General features: G+C 39.6%; 1 protein-coding gene, 1 long non-coding RNA gene and 1 pseudogene across 3 annotated transcripts; 2 read left to right on the top strand and 1 right to left on the bottom strand.

Moving 5' to 3' along the window:
• The first annotated feature begins 32 nt into the window (after positions 1–32).
• On the top strand, positions 33–7343 carry LOC148359947 (uncharacterized). The gene is made up of 3 exons (XR_015851261.1): positions 33–177; positions 6671–6837; positions 6914–7343. It is a non-coding gene; the product is annotated as an uncharacterized LOC148359947 (long non-coding RNA).
• LOC148359946 (septin-8-A-like) lies at positions 2502–20274 on the bottom strand. Of its 2 annotated transcripts, XR_015851260.1 has the most exons (11): positions 20050–20274; positions 15505–15619; positions 14534–14729; positions 11821–12007; positions 11587–11748; positions 9500–9596; positions 7998–8166; positions 6893–7025; positions 6643–6830; positions 4694–4766; positions 2502–3035 (listed from the first exon to the last, which is right to left on the bottom strand). XR_015851260.1 is itself a non-coding variant. In XM_088343387.1 (10 exons), exons 1-10 carry the CDS (start codon positions 20101–20103, stop codon positions 2981–2983), a joined length of 1356 nt encoding a protein of 451 aa, XP_088199513.1. In that variant the 5' UTR covers positions 20104–20273; the 3' UTR covers positions 2502–2980. The 2 variants fall into 2 exon arrangements, 1 of the variants encoding a protein (XP_088199513.1); XM_088343387.1 differs by lacking the exon at positions 4694–4766 and having other exon boundaries at positions 20050–20273.
• Positions 20275–20590: 316 nt separating this feature from the next.
• Positions 20591–20762, top strand: LOC148359945 (U2 spliceosomal RNA; annotated as a pseudogene).
• The last annotated feature ends 1086 nt before the right edge of the window (positions 20763–21848 follow it).

The following is a 21848-nucleotide window of genomic DNA, read 5'->3' as shown; positions in this document are numbered from 1 at the left end:
TAATCCTTGCTGCTTGTTTTCAGGTCACTGTAGTCCGGAAAAAGGAAAACATGACAGAATATGGTGGAAAATTCTAGAACATCCTCTCCATGATGGCGCCCGCGGGCACTTGGTGGCCCCCTCAAGGACACCTTAGCAGCCCACGGACTGGTTCTGAAAAAAGCTCACCAGTAATAGGTCGTTGATATTTCTAGTACTATTGATTCCTCACTGACATGATGTTTTAGTGGTTGATTTAACTCAAAACAACTTTGTAATAGCATGAATTTTTATTTTAGAAATGTATATCGAAATGCTAGCCCCTTGCACCAATCAGGGGTTTTTGGGGTTTTTAAGGGTTATTGATCTATCTTCGTTATTCATTATCCATTATCCGTAATCGGTCAGTTCACAATACGCTACAAAGCCTAGGAGCCGGGACACTTACTCTCAGCCAAAAGGCCAAGCTAAGGTTCTAGCCCTAAAGCCTTGCTGCGATCATTGCGAATGCACCGTTCCCGGAGGTCCTGCAATACCGGGCGGATTGCTAAACCTGATGCGTCCAACGGTGACCACCAGTCACAAAAAGTACCTCTAAGCTTCAAAAAGGTTCATGATTCCTGTTCTAGACGCTTGCTAAATTATAGATTCACGTTTTTTTTAAAGGAATGGTGTATATTATTTTTAAAACCTGAATGGTTGTGCACCATTTGACCATCACCCGCGTCGAGACGCAAAACCATTTATGGGTGTCAATTTCCTTTTTTGCAGGGTAATAGGCACACGAGAATGGAAAACCTAAAAAGTAGGACTGAGTCCAGATGAAGATTAAAATCCTGAAATGGTCTTTCTAGTCACTGTCGTTCTTTCCTGGGGCAGTGGAATGTCTTTCTGGGTTAAGATGCTGAGTCAACAAAACCAAAAGGGCCGAGTCAGCTTGTTTTGGCATTTTTCACAATTAAGGTAACCTATCTGACTGCCTGTGAAAGATGGTGGTCGTATCTGCACTCCTATCTCTTTTCTTCGGCGGCGGACGCACAAAAACAGCTTTTTCAGTTGCACTTTACAATACAGCCACATCTAGTGGTCAAATAATGCACACAGTCTCCTTAAGAACTGTTTTAAGGTTTGTTTTGCAAAATTGCAGTACAAAATGTAAATATTGTTGAAGTTAGTCTATTTTATTACACAACATTGTCAACACAAAAAAAACATTTGAGAGTTCAAATGACTTTTCTAATGATTATGTTAAATCACTCTAAACAAAGGCAGTATGGCAGCGCATTGGTTAGCACGTGTGCGTCACAGTTCTGAGGTCATGAGATCGAACCTTCCTTTATGGAGTTTGCATGTTCTCCCCGTGCTTGCGTGGGTTTCCTTCCACATTCCAAAAACATGCGTTTCAGGTTAATTGACAGGTCCAAATTGTCCCTAGGTTTGAATGAGCGAGTGACTTGTCTTTCTCTGTGTGCCCTGTGACTGGCTGGCAACAAGTTCAGGGTATTCCCTGCTCACTGCCCGAAGATAGCTTGGATGGGCTCCATCACCCTTACGACCCTACTGAGGATAAGCGGTGCAGATAATGGATGGATGGATGGCTCTAAACAAGCACCATCAAATCTACATTCATTAGCTTAATAAGTAGCTGAACATATGCTCCATTATTTTGTAAATCAGGGATTTCAAATTCAATTTACTTGGTTTCCACCGGAGCCACAGCCTTAGTGGGTTTGGGGCAATATTGTTTTTTCTGGGGGAAAAAAAAAATCTGATATAAACATCTCTCTGTTGTAAATTAAATATTTTTTAAAATGTGTACACAAAATAAGATCTAAAAATAAATTTAAAAAACATTAAGAATTCATATGAAAATACTACATAAAACTGTTGTAAATGAATCCATATTTTGAGTGGGGGGCACTTCTATCCATCTATCTATCTACCCTGGTTATATCGCTCAAGAGGGGTGACTGACAGCAAGACAAACACATACAATAACAAAGAAAATAAAAAAGGGAAAAAAATAGCAAAAAACACACTCAAAAAATGTGACCATGGCCAACCCAAATGCCCAAACACCCAAACAAGTTAAGCACCTCGGCACCTAAGTCGGTCATGCTTTCATCCCTCCAGATGAAACGGGACTCAAGAAAGCGGCCATGTCACTCGGGTCAGGGTGACATAACACACTCTTCTGTTCAACAGCAGGGCCCGACAGCTTTTACTGGTTTACCCCTGCCACATCATACGGGTGCCCTGCCCATTTCTTAGAACGCGTCCGAACATCCCATTATCAATATTTTGAGTGGGGGGCACCACTAAACATGCATATTAAGAGGGGGCCTCAAATTATCATCCCGCGGGCTGCAATTGGCCCACGTTTTGAGACCCCTGATGTACATACTGCTTGTGTGGTTTCATACCTTTCGTTGAAGGTAATGATGTTTCTGCAGTGTAAAATATCTTGGCTGTAACGTATTTCTAAAGTAGAACAGCTGTTTTGTAGACATTTCGTAAGAGTTGTAGGCAGGGGTTTTATTGAATCACATGACATCATATAATGAAATACACATTTACTGTTGTAAGATTTAGTACGACAAGGTGCTTATTATGCTAAAGAAAGCCTACTTACTATAGTCTCTGCGTCTTAATACAATTCCAAAAGAACGCTTTATGGCATGAATTATGTAAAATATATTCAGCATTATTTATTTCACAGTGTAATCAGTCAAAAGTACATGAGGAAATAAAAGAAGGGCACATTTAAGATGAGAAATTCTCAATTTGAGGAGTTTGACTCTTGGATAAATGATTTTATGTCATGCACAATGCATATTCCATGCTAAATAGCAGACTGCTGAACGCACCGGCAGGAGACTCGGCAATTCTTTCCCATCGTTTTAAGTGCATTTCTCTTAAAAGTGCTCGTCCACGTGTCGAAAATAAAACGTTCGCTTGTCCGTCTTGTCGCTTCACGTCGGCGGCGTTAGTAGAAAGTCTTCTAATTCAAATTCCTGGAGGTGGTTAAGGAGCAGGCAGAGGGAAGACTAAAGAAGCTATGGGAAGAAAGAAAACAATAAGCGATGTATCAGACACGCTGCATGGTATTTTTTAGTTGTTAGTGAAGCCAAAAATGCAATTTTGCTAATTGGTTTTAGAGACTTGTTTGTTAATACACTAAAATGCTCAGATGCTGCAGCAAGACACCTTTGTATCAGATACATTTATTGGAGACACATTTGAATGAGATCCAACACATAAATCCTGCCTTGTAAAAGACTATAACTATGATAGCCAGGAACAGTATATCATATACAGGGTGTTTAAAAAAAACATATTCTTTAAAATGTAAACATCACAGAAAGTACATGACTACGGAAAATTACATTTAAAAGTATTAATTTTGAAGATCGTAAGATTTACTCTTCTAAATATCAAGGAGAAATACAAAAGCATGTGAATTATGCGAACAATTTCACAAATGTTCAATATGAGCATTGCCTGGGACTACATCAAGTTGGTGATTCAACTCTTGCCAAACACACTAAAACATATCTTGGGTAAAAGTCTACCGCAGATTAATCTTTTGTTTTTCATTCTATATACAAATTATCTGCTCATGAAATAAATCAGGGGACTACGTTTATTTATTATAATAATTAATTAATAATATTCAAAGGATATCATTTTTTAAACACCATGTACTTTGAGTTTTTTGTAATTTTATTGCTTGTGATGAAATGAATCATACCAGCACAATTTCCTTTTAAACTTTATATTTAAGGTCTACACAACCCAGTTCAAATGCCGGATTTTTGTCAGTATTAGCCATGTAAATAGTGAAAAAATATTTAGAAATGTACATTATAGTAGTCTGGCAATTAAACTACAGTGGATAGACACACTTTACTATTAGATCCCATTCAGACGTGCAACTGTACCTCATAATGTATCTAGAGAATTTCAAATTATCGGCATATCCCAACGTGATGAACAGTAGGGGAATCAGGTGAGGCTATTTATTAAATGTTTTTATTCAGTTCTTTCTCATTTAACACTACAATTTTTGGATTTTCTTTTTTTGAAATCGCTTAATTTACACAGGATCTCATGAATATTTGGAATAAAATTGGTAGGTACCATATTACTGTGCTGAAAGTCAGCAGATTCAAAGCGAGGCACGCAATTCTCTTGCCTCATGGCAGAGGGTGATAGTGATTTGGCGCATACCTCATCTATTGATGTGTTTCTTTAATAGGAGCAGCACATAGACTTCATTTATAAGTTAAGGTAAGACAATAAAATATTTTTTCATACTACAGTCAATATATTGATTTCTTGCTCTGCCAATCAAATGATGATTAAAATTGAGGTTAATTTATTTATAAATCTGACTATGTCTCACCAGACCCCAACCTGACCGCATGTCACTGATTCCAAAGCACTATTGTATCCACTTAAATTAATCAATAAAGAGACAAGTATTTAATATAACAAAATCAACTCATTATTGTCAGTAGCCCACTGAAAAAAATCACTTACATCTATGACAGAAGCATGAAATAACAGCGGCTCTAAGTAGTGAAAACTTTCCATTGGTTTGCTTTTGATATGTCTCGCTAAGTCAGCATCAAGGCAGTGAGCAAAGCCAGCGTTATCATGGCTAAGTAAACAGTGGATTACATCAGACGCATTCATATTCTGTCTCACACACCACCACAGTCTCTGACCGACGCCGATGGCAGACGTATTCAGAGTTTCCTTGGATGTATTGTTCTGTAAATCAACTGAAAACAACAAAAACATACAACAACAAAATATGGCAAGGATCAGAATGAAAACAGAGGATCTTTATTTTTGGTGTCACTAGATTAATCCTAGCCATAAGGTGTAGATATTTCCTTGCACGTAATTCCTCTTGACATATGGTGTGTCCTCCTGTGCCAAAATAACTCGGTGCTGTGAGGTCATTCGTGTCAGCAACGAGACCGGTCGTATGTAAACACAATTGGCCTTGCCTGGTAGCGTCTGGCAGGTCGGCCCGCTGAGACAGAAGCATCAGGCTGTGTCAAACTGCGACACATCCGACTGTGTCTGGGCACATAGTGTCACTCTCAATCTGTGCCTGGATCAGTATCAGTGCTATACATGGCTCCTGGGAAGATGTCACTACCTCATTAATCACGTTCTTTCTTCCTATGCTAGCTTAGAGGACACTTGTGCCGAAGATGGCCTTGAATCACTTGTTTTGTTTACCTGCTTGTGGACTGAAACCTTTGGTCCAAAAAATATGTTCCCATTGAATTGGGTTAAGTAATTATTTATCAAGGTAATATGGTTATCCCAAAGTGGCTTGTACTCAGAACAATGACCGTACGTCTCCATGAGTTGGTACCTTATTGTGATGGAGGGGTTTTTGTCCCAATGATCCTAGGATCTGTGTTTGGGGGCTTCAAGCCCGTATTTGGGTCACCCATGACAAACATGTGCTAGGTGAGGGGCCAGACGAAGCGCAGCTTGTGAAGAAAAATACATTGGGTTATCGCCAGACCTGGAGATGGGGTCCGTTGGCGAGTACCTGGTGGCCGGGCCCTTACTTGTGGGCTCTGGTTGGGCTCAGCCCAAAGCGACATTGTGGGTCCCCCTTCCTATGTGCTCATCACCTGTGGGAGGGGATGAAGGGCTCCACAGAGCCAGATGGAAGCCAAAAGAGGTGAGATCCTTGGTGGACCAATCCTCGGCAACAGAAGCTGGCTTTTGGGACATAGAATGTCTTCTCTGGCGTGCAAGGAGCCCGGCCAGATCTGCAAGGTTGAGGGTTTTCAACTACATATAGTCGACTCACCTCTACACACAGCTTGGGTTCTGATACCAGCCCTTTCAAGAGAGGTTGGACTCTTTTCCACGATATGGTTGCCTGCTTTGAGAGGTGCAGTGTGGGCATATTAGTTGCCCCACGGCTCAGCGCCTGTAAGTTGGGGTTCACCCAGGTATATGAGAAGGTAACCTCCTTCTGGCTTTCAGGGTGGAGATGGGTCCTGATAGTTTGTTCTCAGCCAACAAACAACAGTTCAGAGCACCCACCCTTTTTCGAGTGATAGGAGAGTGTTCTTGAGAGCGCTCCCGCAGGGGGCTCCCTTGTACTGCTGGGGGACTTCAACACTCACGAGGGGAATGACAATGAGACCTGGAGAGGCATGATTAGGAGGAATGTGGCTTGTGGGAGCTGGCAGGTATTAGCTGGCTAAACGGAATGCGGCTTTGGTGGTCGCAGAAACAGAAAATCTTACTTTCAGAAAATAAGAGGGAGTACGTTTTCAGCATTGATCAAAATGACCATTGGTTTTAGCTTAGAAGCGAACAAAGTTTGTTTTTGGCGTGGTTGTCGCACAACATAGACACAGCATAGTACTGTGTGTGACTGTGAAACTATTTTTTCATCTATAGGTTGATAAGGATTACAGGTACTGCAAACTTTTGGGAAAATATGTTTGACTAATATTCTGGAACATACAGTATATTAAATTCAATATTTTGTTTGGAGTTGGATAGTTTAAAAACATAATCATAGAGATCTGTTGAAGATCTTTTCGTCACCATTTTAGTCCCAGTAAAGCAGATTTCATAGTCATCATCTAAAATATCAAAGAAAAGTGCACTCACTTTTTCTTGTCCTTGTCCTTCTTGAAAGGTTGAGCGCCACCTTGGAGGCCCTGGCCCATCAACGTCTCTGCAGCAACCCTCCTCCTATTGAAGGAGTTCATCTCTTCCTCCAGCTCTCTTCTTTTCTCCTCCAGGTTCTTCTTCTCTTCCTGGTGCAGCCGTTTAAGCTGCTCAAACCGCTCATGCAGCTACAAAGTAAAAACATTTGATATCACAAGTGCCTCGACGTGTTATTAATATTAACTGTCACCTCTTTTTCTTTTTCTTTCAGCTCGGCTTCAGTCTCCTTGACTTTGTTGACAAAAAGCTGCCTCATTTCTTCCTCCTGATGTTGCAGTTCTCTGATGAACTCTTTCCTCTTGGCTTCATAGGTCTCCTGCAGGCTGCAGATGAAGAAAGTTGCAATTGTATTTAATTTTGCAAGACATTTGTCAAATTTTAATCATGAAATCATTTCATTTACAAAAGTGGTATAAGTCAAAAGGTAACAGCAACACAGACCTAGATCGAGGACAAGGGTCTGAAACTCATTTTACTTGGAGCAGCAGAAGCTAAGGTCTGGTTGAGGTTTGGCCAAATTAAGTTTTCCAGAAGATAAGCGCTGATAAAAAATAGTCTCCTGATTTCATATATTTTCTAAAAAAATTCTTATTTAAAAAAGAACGTTAAAAATTGATATTAAAATAAATTAGTGATAATAATTGGTGTGGGCTACACTTACATGTGTTACAGTGTGTATTATTTGACCACTAAATGTCGCTTTGGTATGTAGTGCAACCGAAAATGAGTGTTTAAAAGGAATGTAAATCGAAATGTAGGAACGAATTATGTTGTACTGCTACAAAACAACACTGGAAATATCTTTTACACATGTAAGAAACTGTAGTTAAACATATTTTTATTGTTCAGCAGGTCTTTTTGATTCTGGGTAGCAAGAAGGTGCGGTTATTAAAATAAAGGCTGGGATGATGAGCAGATACTTCAAATGTTTTATTTACAGAATATTCTGGGCACAGATTAGTCACAGACAATGGCTGCAGATAGTTCATTCGTCCAAAGACGAAAATGGCTTATATTGGTTCTTATCTTAACAGGGCAAATCATTAGGTCAAATAAAATGATAATGTTCGAGGACACTTCTGGCTAAAAAATAACACACAACTAAAATAATGAGAAAGTTGTAAAATCATGACTGAATAAATGAAGTTATATATTCACTACGAAATAAATGAAGAGGTTATAAATGAAGAAACGATATAATCGCGACTAAACATAGTCAGTGACACATTTAAATCTTACAACAGAAGCTAGGCAGAAAATGTTTTCATGAGACATCACGTTTTCCTTAATCCGACCTGAATGATTGGCTGTTGGGATGGGCGTCTTTGAAGCCCATCTCCTCCAGCTTGCAGCGTCGGTATAGCTCGTAGTGGCGAGCGTGCGTTTGCTCCCGTAGATCTTCCATGTTCACACGCAACAGCATCTCCCTCAGTTTGACAAAATCACAATGGTTCTCGTTCTCCACTAAGGGACAAAAAAAAAATCAAAAGTCCCTTATAAGGTTTCATATATACTGACCATATGACGCATGGTATTAAAACCAAAGTAAGAGCCTGGGTTGAGTTAAAAAAAAATATAGAAAAAGTCCTTCATACTGTATTTTCTGGACTTTAAGGCGCACCTGATTATAAGGCGCACCCTAAAAATATTCCTCTGAAAGCTATTTTCTCATCTAAAAGGCAGAGCGGACTGACTATAAGGCGCATAAAATTCAAACCATGAAAACATTAGAACATTTTGAAAAACTTATTTCATAAAACGTAAATTTAGGGAACTCCTGTTTTCACAACTATTTAATAGCTTTTATTGTTTCACCTTACATTGATTTTTGGGGGGGCATTTTAACGTTTTTTATTCTATATAAAATATGTAAATGAATAAACTATTAGGCACAAGAATACGCTTATAATCTGTTACCTAAAAAAACTATAATTGAAACACAGTATCCCGGAAAAACACAGGAAACATTGAAATATTTACTACTCATCAATATCAAAAAAATAAATAATGAAACCCAAAAAATTTTATAAACTCAACAAAATTAATGTCAACAACAGAGAATCCCTGAAGAAAAAAAATGCATATTAACCGACAGGGTTGGGTAGGGTTACTTTAACTGGATTACTTTCAATTACTTTTGGATTACTCCAATACCAAATATGCTAATAAAAGACAAAAGAAACTAAATATGAATAAAATCATGACTCACAACATGTGGTAAGATTTCTCTCCTGGCTTTGATCTCCGGCAAAACTAACATAAAATGCGATAGAAACTAAATGAAAATAAATCCAAACAGCTTGCCAACATCATTTTTGCTGTTCCATGTATTCCGTTACTCCCCAAGCCTGCACAAAGTTTAGTAATTGTATTCATATTTAGTTTCTTTTGTCTTTTATTAGTATATTTGGTATTGGAGTAATCCAAAAGTAATTGAAAGTAATCCAGTTAAAGTAACTTTACCCAACCCTGTTAGCCGATCAGGTGCACCTGCCACCTTCCCAAGGAAAAAAAGCGCATTGAAAGGAGAAAGCCGACTCTCGTCGTTCTCTTTAAAAGCCGGCTCATAGAGATGTATACATCTACAAACAACACATCAATAATCACAACAAACTGACTTTGATTCATTCATGAATGGTTACTGTAGAAGCATTTCAATATGATTATGCATTCCTCATTTTAATGACTGTATTATCAGCCTATTAGGTGCACCAGCTTTATATTCAAAGGCGCAAACTTGTTTTTCAGGGGAACTACAGTGCACGAGTTTTTTTTAAGATGCACAGGTTAGACTCACCTAGGACTGATCCCCAAGGGTACAGTCTCGCTTTGGCGATTTTAGCGCCTACTTTGACGTCTTCGACGCTGCCGACAACAGAAAATGGCAGGTGCGTCTACAATAAAAGATGACAATGAAACACGGTCACATTAATACTCATTTTGATGTTGATTCAGCGTTTTCCATTTGTTGGACAACATGGCAGTAAACAGAAATTCAAAATAATAAAATCAGTGTATAGTATTAGCTTATGCACCCAAAGCGACAAGAATCCCACTTACAAAGGAGACTGCGTCATCTAGTGGCTATTCTCAGCACTTAAAGGGGGCCAAGAATCCATTGTGTTCAAGTGAGTTCAGGATTGATTTTAGATGGGTTAGTAAGTGAGAGAATTCATGTTTTTTAATGGGTACATTTTGTTTGTTAGTGTACAGCTATTAAAATAAAGGCTTGGATGATGAACATATACTTCAAATGTTTTATTTACAGAATATTCTGGGCACAAATTAGTCACAGACAATAGCTACAGATAGTTCATCAGTGCAAAGAGGAAAATGGCTTACATTGGTTCTTATCTTAACAGGGCAATTCATAAGGTCAAACAAAATGATAATGTTCAAGGCCACTTCTGGCTACAAAATAACGCACAACTAATGAAAAAGTTGTAAAATCATGACTGAATGACTGTATTTTTGAGCATGAAAACGTGTGTGAAGAGTTCAGGGTGTCCCCTGCCCACTGCCCGGAGATGCCTGGGATGGGTTGCATTACCCCCAGAGACCCTGGTGAGGATAAGTGGCGCAGAAAAAAACGTGAGTGAGAGAATGAGTATTTTATGAACGAGTGAGTGTTCTCAAAAGTGTTGTTTTCGTGTGTAAATAAGTGCTCAAATACTGTTTCTTTGAGGTGGCGTGAAGGAGTAATTTCGGTTCGTTGGTGAATGGTATAAAGAATGAAACTTCTTTAGATAGTGAGTGAGTGAGTGCGTCAAGTTAAGTCATGTTTATTTGTATAGCCCTTACTGCACAGACCACAGACTATTACAGACTACTGACTATCATTACACCATCCCTTGATCTAAAACCTACATGAGGGCAGGAAAAGCGCAAAACGTCAGCATGAGGAAATTAAGAAACCTTGACAAGGGACAGCACATGAGGATAACCAGGCTGTAATGGATGTTGCAATACACCGACACAACATCTATTGATATAATGCACAGGCCCCCGCCCGTAACACCAACCACAAATGATATTATAACCTTTACCCTAACCACAATGATCAACTCAAAGCTCTAAATGTCACGTTTGCCCATTGCCCCCAATTGGCCCCGCCCGTTTGGCGCCAGCTGCGTCTCGTTGACTGATTGGCTTCCCTCCTTTTTAAGCTCAGTGCTCTCACTTACCCTTTGTCAGTCTGTCAATGAACCTCTGCACACGCAAGACGCGTGTTTTGACTCCGTACGTTCTCTTGCTTGTGTATCCTGTCTGGTATCGATCCCGTCTGTCACGTCCGGTCTGACACCTTGCTACAATCTCCAGTATTGGGTATCGTTCCCGTCTACCTCGTCCTGTTTGATATCGAACTCCAGTCTCCAGTGTCTGGTATGGATCCCATCTGTCTCGTCCTGTCTGAAATCTGTCTCCAGTCTCCTGTATCAGATATCAATCCTGTCTGTCCCGCCCTGTCCGGTATCGACCCCGTCGGTTCGGTATCTGCTCGTGTATCTGGTATCGATCCTATCTGTCCCGTCCTGTACGGTATTGACCCCATCTGTCCGGTATCTACTTGTGTAACTGGTATCTATCCTGTTGGCTTCTGGCTTCCTGTTGTTCCACGCCAGACTTCTGCCTTACTTATTCGAATCACTGGCGATTGTGTTGACGTGCATGACTGCCCCATTCCAGTAAGATAGAGCTTGTGTGAGAAACGTTACGCATCTGGGTCCTCCTCCTGTTCTGGTTCTGACAATAAAACTAAGACCAGATTCTTAAAGGGACCTTGTGTAATATTTAGCCCCTCCTAGTGGTATGACAAACTTGTATTCAGTAAAAAAAAAAAAAAAACAGACACAGTGAGTGAGTGTGTGCATGCGAGAGCCCCACATTCATGGACGAGTTGATCTCAGCAACGGCCTCATCCTCAGTCGGAAAGTGGTATATCTGCACTCCGTTGCTGACCAGCTCGCTCATGATCTTGATCTTTAACTTGTCCAGTTCACCCTTGGAGACGGTGTCTGCCTTCGCTATGACAGGGATCAAGTTCACCTAAAAATCAAACAACCAAATAGGAGTTATTTCTAGGAGACAGGAAAAAAATTCACGCCGTTTCGCGGCCACCTTGCTGTCGAGCTTCTTCATGGTAACCAAATCTAGCGACTTGAGGGAATGGCCGTTGGGAGCGATGAAATAGATGCAGACGTGGATTCTCGTGTCGTGGAAGTTGCAAAGGGAACGTTTGATTTTTAGCTCCTCTTCGAGATACCTCTCGAACTGAGCGTCGATATAGTCGACAATGGGTTTATAGCTGCAGACAAAACAAAAAAACGTTTTAAACGGGTATTTCATTTTAGAAAAGAGAGCTGCTTGTTTGAGATCATTGAATATTTTAAATACAGACAATAATCCGATTGGAAGCTGAATATCGGATATTTGGAGCAATTCAAATGAATCTTTAACGTCGGGGGTCTCAAACGTGGTCCCCGCGGGCAACAGGGTGCCCCCTAAGAACCGTTGAGGTGCCCGCGGACCTGTTCTAAAAATAGCTCACCAGTGCTGGGTCATTGTAATTTTCTAGTAAAGTGATTTTTTTTTAATTGATAAACTGAGTCTATTTAGCCCTATTTTAATAATGTATCTGGTAATAACATAGTCACAACATAGTAATAACATGATACGTTGTTCTTTAGAAGTTCAAATAAATACATTCCAGTTCATAGGCTTCCTGACAAAGAATGTTTTCAAGTGTTGATCATTATTTCCAAGCAAATAATTAAGAGTATAGAATAAGAATGTATTCGTGTATGAAACAACTGTAATTATTCACCTTTTTATTGATTTATTTTAAAGAAATATAACAAACTAAATTCCAATTTATGTGCAATATATGCAGTTTTATTAACTCGCTATCTGGCTTCCTTTCTAGCTTTGTAGCTAGTTATATTCCTGCCGTTTTAACTATTTAACAAGCTATCCAGCTAGCTTTTTACAGTTTTTGTATGTTAGCTAGCTAACATTTGATCTTTTTGGGCTAATTATCAAGCTGAATTTTGACCTCCTTTGTAGGTAGCTGTCTAACTTCGTTTTAAGCTTGCTATCTGGCTGTCTAGTTGTTATTTTTGCTCTTTTAGTTAGCTATCTAGCTCCCTTTCAGTTTTTTACCTCTTTACATTTTTAGCTAACTATCTAGCTACCCTTTCAGACATTAAGTAAGCCATCTAGCAAAGATGCTATTTTAGAAACTAATTTCAAACTAAGTGCCCTTTGCGCTAATTATTGACAAAAAGTTGATCTCAGCTTGAAAAAGGTTTGAGATCCCTGCTTTAAATGCTGAGAGATAAAGGTATACACCTGGCGTTTGTGAGTATTCTTATTACAAGGGTGAAGCAAGAGCGACATCCTTACTTAAATAGAGGTGGTTTCCACATCTAACCTTTGACAATTATTCAAGGATGATTTCATTCATGTATCTCACAAAACTCAACAAAGTACTCTGCTTGTTTGCGCCGCGCTCCAAAAGTGAGCTCATGTGATTACAAAATGAGCTTGTATGTACTACAACTATATAATAATAATAATAATAATAATAATTTCCTTGTATTGTCATTCTGTGTAACAATGTACACAGAACGAAATGTCGATTGCACCTGACCCGTTGTAGCGAGCCGATGCAGCCGCAGCCAACAGAGGGCGCCGCCGACCACTTTTTTAAGTCTTAGGAATGACTCGGCCGGGGCGCGAACCACCGACCTCCCAGTCTCAAAGCGGGCGCCTTACCATCTAGGCTACTGAGCTGGTGGATGGATACAAGCTGGACGTCATCCTCTATATAAAGAAAGATCAATTTTGGGAGAAAATAAAATGGAAATGTCCTAGATAAATCAACCAATACACACAAGGTTTATTTAGCAAGTAAACCAGAGTTTATGTGTAGCATTTGTCTCAAGTCCTACAGTGCTTTAGGGCATCAAAATATCCCGAGTAAGGAAAAATGCGTGCGCACAAGTAATCGGATTACAGGAATGTGTATACATGCACAAGTAATCTGAATTGAAAGGACTTTTTATTGGAGGATAAGTTAGCTAGTCAGTTGGTGACTATGTTTACATGCGAGCAATAATTCAATTGGAAAAGGATTCCTGGAGCAATCCAAGCAAATAGTTCACATGCCTAGACGCAAACAAATAACCTTGTATACATGGCGTTTCCAAGTGTTTCGATTATTCCAACGTCAATACTCTCTGTTTACCTTTTGACATTCCATAAAAAATGATTTTGCTCACGTCACTCTTCAAATCCAACAAGTTGCCATGCTTGTTTCCTCCGTACTCCAAAAGTGAGCGATATTGCTGTGTCTTGTGCATTTGCAAAATGTGCTCATACATGTTTTACCAAAAGTATGGATTTTCACTATATATAGATGGATACAACTATGGCATTTTAGAAAAAAATACTGAGATGTCTGTGAGAAATCAGCCAAAACAGTTTTTGGAGAGTAAGCTGGCCATTATGTGTATAATTTGTCTCTGTACTACAAGTCCATAAAAGTATTCCTAGGGAAGGAAACTGCGCATTATACAAATAATCGTATTACTCCAATGCGAGTACGTGAACGAGTAGCCTAAAATGTAAGGATTAACCCAAACATTGCAAACAGAATACTCACAGTCGGTCTAAAGACGTAATCAGGTTATTGCGCATGTTTACATGGCTTTACATAATCAGAAGACTAGCGAGATTGTATTTCCAATCAGATTATGGTCTGCATGTAAACTGTTCTATGCAGTCACTCATTTATTCTACAAGTGCCTGATTTTTATACTGTTTCTATCACCTTTCTCCTTTGTTGATCTGGTCCCCAAAGCCAACAGTGTGCACGACAGTCAGTTTGAGGTTGACATTGCTCTCCCGCAGGTCATACGTATGCGGTCGTAGAAGCACCTCTTTCTCATAGTGGCTGGCCTCTTCGCTTTCAAACCTCGTGTTAAAAAGTGTGTTCATCATGGTGGATTTGCCGATGCCGGTCTCACCTGCGGAAGAAGCACTCAAGTTTATGTTTCAAAACAAATAAATGATGAGAATACAGACGCTCCCCTTACTTACGACTATTAGACTTACGAAAAACAGTATATACAAACATTTTTTTCGGGATGTCGAAAAATTGCTGTAAGTTAGATTTTGTATTGTGTGCACCTTTTTCTGAGTAGAGGACATTACTGTAGTGCTTCTTTCCGCCACTACCGGCGTGTGGTGGTGCTGTGAGAGATCACCCAGCATCCACTCAGAGGAAGAAATCCGCTTCCTCTTCCTAGTTAGTGTGTAAATATTCTATACTGTATCTCCAGCGCGCTAAGAACTTTGACCTTTTTATCGTTTAATATCTTGTGCATCCATTCAATATGGTTGGTGTAAAGTGTAAAGAAGAGGCGAGCCTTTACTTCTGGAACAAAAGTGGAATAAGAAAGCTTGATGCAGTTGAGAAAATGGTTTGATCGCTTTTTTTGGCCACTTTTTACCACGGAGGAGAAGGTCGTCTGTTGAAGCTCATCTTCCAAAAGTAAGTTAAACTTAACTTTATTTGTCTTTATAGAGCATGTTATTTTATGAAATGCTTATTTTTAGTACAAAACAAGACAGGTTACTTATAAAAGCGTTAAAGGTACTTATATAAACCTTAAACATACATTCCATACAAAATATAGCGCTGAAGCAATTTACGAACAAATTCAACTTACGAACAATGGTCCTGAACCTAAATTGTTTGTAAGTAGGTCTGCGTCTCTAGTAACGTCGGGCTTTACTTGCCTACGCAGAGGATGTTGAAGCTGAAACCTTGTGTGACTGATTTGCTGACCAACTGATCTGGAAGACTGTCGAAACCCACGTGACCCCCGAGCTCCAAGGTCCGTTTGACTTCATTCTGGAACACAGTCATTTAACGTAAAAATTGACAAAGAATAAAACTAAGAAGTACTGTATACAGTAATCCCTCGGTTATCGCGGTTTATGGGGACCAAAACCACCCGCGAAAAGTGGAAATCCGCAAAGTAGCGACGCCCCTTCAAAAATGATTAAAAAATAATAATTTTTAAAAAGAGATTATAAAATATAAAATAGGTCTAAAAATTGAAAGCAATAAATGTACAAATAAATTGATCTAATAGCAAAAAAGGTTTTAAGGCTTATAGGGTATATTGTGCACTAAAAGACTACTAATTGACCTGCAGTTTGTGTATGCATAGTGAGACGGGTTGCTCCATGCTGATGAGAAACTGCATTTTCAAGGAGCTCACCATGAGGACTGGGATGTGTTCAATGCAACACTGATTTGTCTCGGCCTTTTCAACACACACATACAATGAGCTCTTTATCTGGATGTTGTTTTACGGGATGGGATGGTATTCAGCCAGCTAGCCTGGTGGTACCCACCAGCCAGCCTGTGCTCACAGAACAGGATGCTATGTTTGTAAAGCTTTGTCTTGAATCTGATAATTCCCACAGCGAATCAACTGCCACTTATCCTCATACATGCATCGTCACAAGCTGTCCTATCTAGTTTTTGGAGAATTTAATATAGAATATTTGTCTCAACTAAGCTTTACTGGAAGATTATAAAAATGATAACATTTATAAACACAGATAAGATCGTTTACACAATTAGTATGTAAGTCATGCTTTCTCCTACTTGGAAACTGGAGCTTTTCACTCATTTTCTAACATTGTGATAAACTGTCTTGTTCTACAATACACCTGATCAAGACCCAACAAGAGTCAATCTGGGGTCCTCGTGGCTGTGGTCTCTCATCATTCTCAGTGTGGATGAGCTCCCCTTTGGTCTTTTTTCCTCACGTGGTTTGTCTGTACCCTGCTCTGTCTGTTTAAACCCTTGACTTGTGTGTTTAAGTGTAAACAGGAATTATTTTTGTATTGTGCCTCATGTGTTTTAATTACACAGTACTTACTTTGAGTTGAAATGATACACTGTATATTAGGGATCCTGGCATGAGAAATCATTGACATGATCAGTGTCTTTGAGTACATAATATTTTCTTCCACATCTTTTTTAAAAATTCCCTATAATTTATAAATGTCACGTTCTGGTGTGACCGAAGTAGGGGACCCCATCAATGTAGACACAAAAATATGATATTAGAAGAGGATTTCTTCACAAAGGAGTATGAATAAAAATACTGTATTGTAGTAGTATGTTGATGCCCTTGAAAAATGGATTGCAGCCTGGTCATCCTGGAAAGTGTATCACAAGTTTTCCAGTATTTCCTTGCCCTTGTGTGGGTTTTAGATCAGGGGAGACTTGTGTGATTAAGGGCTAAACCTGTTATTATGACCTGATTTGAATGACAAAGTCTTAGGATTCTCAATCATCAAAGGTGTCAAGGTTACACCAAATCAGTCTCTGCAACCCATGCCTGTCATGAACCAGAACAGGATCAAGACCCAAACGCGTGACGTTCTTACACAAGCCTTTTATTTTACGGGAAATGGAGAGTCATGCAGCGGTCTGGCGTGGAAAGACAGGAAGCCAGAGACCGACGAGATCGACACCAATTGCCCAAGCAGATATCGGACAGATGGGGTCAATACTGGACAAGACGGGACAGACAGGGTTGATATTGAAACACGATATCGAAATTAAACAGGACAAATGGAAACTGGAGAGAATAATAAACAGGACAAAAATAGAAGGGGACTAAACTGAAAACCAATATTAAACAGACAAAATACACGAGAACAATACCGTACAGGAAATACCAACAGGGAACAGGACAAAGTCAGAACCCACGACTTGCGGGGCAGAGGTTCGTTGACGGACTGACAAAGGGAGAGTGAGAACACTGAACTTAAATAGAAGGTAAGCCAATCTGTCAATGAACCGCAGCTGGCGCCATATGGGCGGGGTCAATTGGGCGCCATGGCAACCGTGACAATGCCTGCTATAAGGTTGGAGAAAATTATTAAACTCAAACAGACCGAAAACAAGAAAGCATAATCTGCATACTGAATACTCAGACGAGGACTGAACAACGCCAAAAAACTCCATAAAGCTCGGCGTATTGGCAGCGAACAAGAGTGAAACATAAAATCTTTAGCAGTAAAGGTTGTGAGTTTTGTATATGCTAGAAATCTTTGATACATCATCGCTTTGAATTATTTAAACTCTTTGAACTCTTCATGACTTTGCGTTAAACAGACATGACAATGTATACGGATCACTTAGTGCCCTTTGGCAAGGCAGATTTTTTTAATGTAGCCTATTTTTAACTCGGCTTCTAATATGCACAACGTTAATAAAAGAATAATAACGTGGTATTTTGCATACGCACAAAAAACTGGTAGCTCTTTGTGCTAATCAGTGACAACAAAGTAGCTCTCATCTTAAAAAAGGTTGCTGAAGCCTGCTGTGGATACAAGATGCTTTATAAATTTGGTATATAATCATAAGTAAAACAAATAACAAGATATAATTGTGTAGTAGTTGACTAAGAGATTCGGGTAAAAAATATGGTGAATTTATCCTAGTAAACATGTTTTTGTTAAGTTGGTGGATAAATGTTTTCATTCTGTAATATTTTTCCTTTTTTCTTTGTTTGTGAGCGTCTTTTTTCAATATAATTTTTTTTCAACTATTTCTCTGCATTTCTCCTCAATAATTTTACATTGTGAGAAAAATATAGCAAAATACTGTGAATTTTTTTTGAATGAAAAAACAAACAAAAATTATACTGAAATAAAAACATAACACAGTCAAAACAGGCAGTTTTATCTTTATTTCTCATATTTACATAGTAGCTTGTGGACATTGGATTAATTGACAAGAATATTTTTAATGTTTATTCGGACATTTTTTTAATTCTGCTAGCTTACAATGAAGAATGTGGTTCTATTTTGACTATTGAACACCTGCAAAGAAGATTGCTTAAGATGCCAGGATTCGGTTGTTGTGACATTTTTTTTTTTTTTACTATTTTTGTGGACAATGGATCATTATTTTAACTAGTACTTCACAATGTTTGGTGAAGAAATGAGTGGCCTTTACATCTGTCATGATGACTGGCTAATTTCACCTGTGCTCGCTTATTTGACGCCAGCCGCTGCTGGCTTCCTGATTGGTTCCCGGTTCTACTTAAGCTCAGTCCTTTCACTCGCCTGTTGTCAGTCTGTCAGCGAACCTTCGTTTCTACAAGGCAAGCATTTTGACTCTGACTCCCGTCTGTCCCGCTTTTTTCACCCGTTTTCCACCCGCCCGTTCCTGATTTCCCCGTTTTTTGACCGCGACCACGTTTTGATCTCCTGTCCCGGCTTACGACTGTTTTTTTGATCCCGACCACGTTTTGCTCTCCTGTCCTACCATCACACTACCATCTCCTGCTCCGGAAGATCCACTTCCGCATTCAGAACACGTTCCGATTCTGTGAGTGGCTTGCTTCCCGCGTCCAGCGAGCACCGGATCACGGGCGCTGTCTTTCCTCTTTATCTCAATCAACTTGTGGTTAACATCACGCATCTGGGTCCTTATTCCGTTCTGGTCGTGACAACAGTATTGTCATTATACAATATTAAAGCGAAATTGGAAAGCTTATCCTTTCAGTGCTTGGTAAAAACGATTAAAAGGTTCAAATGTGCAAAAGCATAGAAATGAGATTAATGTTATATAATACGTTATATAATAAATGCGTGCGTATTCTCATTGGCAGATGAACAGTTGTTTATTCTGACTGTTATTGATATCTTGTGATCTGTTGTATCATTGTCACGATTTGTTATTTCTTTGATACACGCACCATTTACGCTTGATCGGCTTTATGTAACCTAAGAGATTATATTAAAAAGACAGGGCTTGTGGGAAGAATATTAGATCAGGTTGAATTTTTACATCTTCAGTGTTTTGTCCAGTTCTCTCCTGTTCTCCATGCAAGCTCAAAATTGTATTGATGTATTCCCTCCTTATATTGACTGCCTATTGAACTTTAAACCTTTTATCGATATTAAATAAAACGTGCTCCAACAGTCCCACTACACATTTATCATAAGTCGCAAAGCGCTGCTGAATTTTAAAGCAAGTCACTTGACTACGCATGCCGTTTATCCTCTTAACTGCGTGGCTTTTAGTGGTCGAGGCATTCGAGTGTGCAATATTCTCACTCTTTCAAAAGAACCGTTCCCAGATTTTCATGCACTCACAAAAAAGGATGTTCTGAAAACGACAACCAACGCACCAGTTGCGTAAAAGCCCCTGCAGGATAATGTCCGCATACCCGCTCTCAATCATAGCATCACCCCCACCCCTCCATGCCTGACACTCGAATGTCAAAATTCGACGATTATGCTTACAGCAAAAACGTCCGCTTCACTGGCCGCCATGGTGACGGGTGTCTTGCTTCTCATCCCGAACGCACGATGCTTGTCTTTAAATATGGCCACTTTAAGGCAACACCCTGCGTAAAGTGGAGGACATGACAGCTCTCTTGGGTGGTGAAGCAGCCGAATGCAGCGCCACTGCTGCACAGTGGAGCCTGCTTTTGCTGCGCGAGTAATCCCTATCAAGTGCTTTCCCGGTGAGGGCCTCTGGATGTAGCTGTTGCCATGGCAAACGAGCTGTGCCCTAAAACAGTTGGCAGGGAACCCATGTCGTGGACCTATTGAGCGGTGTATTGTTCAGATCTTATTGTAAAGCAGTTGAATAGAGTTTATATTGTTGTCATCCCTAAAAATGAATTGAATGAAGGCGTTGTAGTTTGGAAATTACAATTACGGTTGGAATAACCGATCACTTAAAATAGTTGTGCTCACACTTATTCAGCATGCGAGCAACTTTCAAAATGACCAAGTCAAAATGTTTTAGTTGGTTGTTTGGATTTTTGGACTGTGTACTTTATAATCATGGCCTTTGGCCTTGATGCTAAGTCCTTAGCTTGGCCTTTTGTGTACTTTCTATGAAGTCACTATCTTTGATTTTTGCATTTCGGAGATGGAATATGAGCTTGCTCTGTCCACTCCACGCATCGGCCCGGTATTGCAGTACCTCCGGGAACGGTGCATTCGCAATGATCGCAGCAAGGCTTTAGGGCTAGGACCTTAGCTTGGCCTTTTGGCTGAGAGTAAGTGTCCCGGCTCCTAGGCTTTGTAGCGTATTATGAACTGACCGATAACGGATAATGGATAATGAATAACGAAGATAGATCAATAACCCTTAAACCCCCCCCTTAACCACTGGGGTTGTAGAGGCACCATTTACTGTGGTGTGTCTTGGGCAAGTACAGCCTGGTGGCGCCCATCTGCTCCAGGCCAACATATTTTTGAATCAGGGACCTTTCACATGTTAGGCTAACCACTGCACTGCATCCATCACAAGAATGGAGATTCAAAAGCACAAACGATAAGCCACAATCATACATTATTGGCAGGGTTGGGAAGGGTTACTTTAACTGGATTACTTTCAATTACTTTTGGATTACTCCAATTCCAAATATGCTAATAAAAGACAAAAGAAACTAAATATGAATAAAATTATGACTCACAACACGTGATAAGCTTTCTCTCCTGGCTTTGATCTTTTTTATCTACGGCAAAACTAACATAAAATGTGACAGAAACAGAATTAAAATAAATCCAAACAGCTTGCAACATCATTTTTGCCGTTCCATGTGTTCCGTTACTCCCCAAGCCTGCACAAAATTTAGTAATTTTATTCGTATTTAGTTTATTTTGTCTTTTATTAGCATATTTGGTATTGGATTAATCCAAAAGTAATTGAAAGTAATCCAGTTAAAGTAACCCTACCCAGCCCTGATTATTGGTATAAAAATGTGCCTTAGCTGGGGGTCTTTTCGGAGGCTCACAATTAAAGTATAATTTTGGGATGTTAGATTTGATTGTAAAACGATTATTGATAGGTTTTTTAATTTTATTTTTCCTCCTTGTTGGGAACAAATCAGTGATTGCCCGATATTGGTGGAGACATAGCGCCTGTTTTTAAGTGATCCCATAATATTTGTCCGAAAAAAAAAACGCTTTTTCAATATTGAAGGGGGCACATCTCCGTCCCAAGCCAAAACTACACTTTTCTTTTCAACAAAAAGAATCAAACAGTAAATATGATTCGGTGACGTCATTGTATTACGTCAGGATCT

This window comes from Urocampus carinirostris, chromosome 9 (assembly GCF_059441175.1).
Source record: "Urocampus carinirostris isolate Australia breed hairy pipefish chromosome 9, RoL_Ucar_1.0, whole genome shotgun sequence".
NCBI classification, from domain to species: Eukaryota; Metazoa; Chordata; class Actinopteri; order Syngnathiformes; family Syngnathidae; genus Urocampus; species Urocampus carinirostris.
The sequence above is the reverse complement of the archived record's forward strand: the minus strand, read 5'-3'. Positions and strand labels throughout refer to the sequence as shown.

Excerpts from the sequence above, each read along its gene's own strand:
- LOC148359946 (XM_088343387.1), bottom strand. The coding sequence starts at position 20,103 with ATGAGAAGCAAGACACCCGTCACCATGGCGGCCAGTGAAGCGGACGTT. Across the intron at positions 7,026-7,997 it reads CCCAACAGCCAATCATTCAG|CCTGCAGGAGACCTATGAAG; the intron begins GTCGGATTAAGG and ends CTTCATCTGCAG. Across the intron at positions 3,036-6,642 it reads AAGGACAAGGACAAGAAAAA|CTTCTTTAGTCTTCCCTCTG; the intron begins GTGAGTGCACTT and ends TTCTTCCCATAG.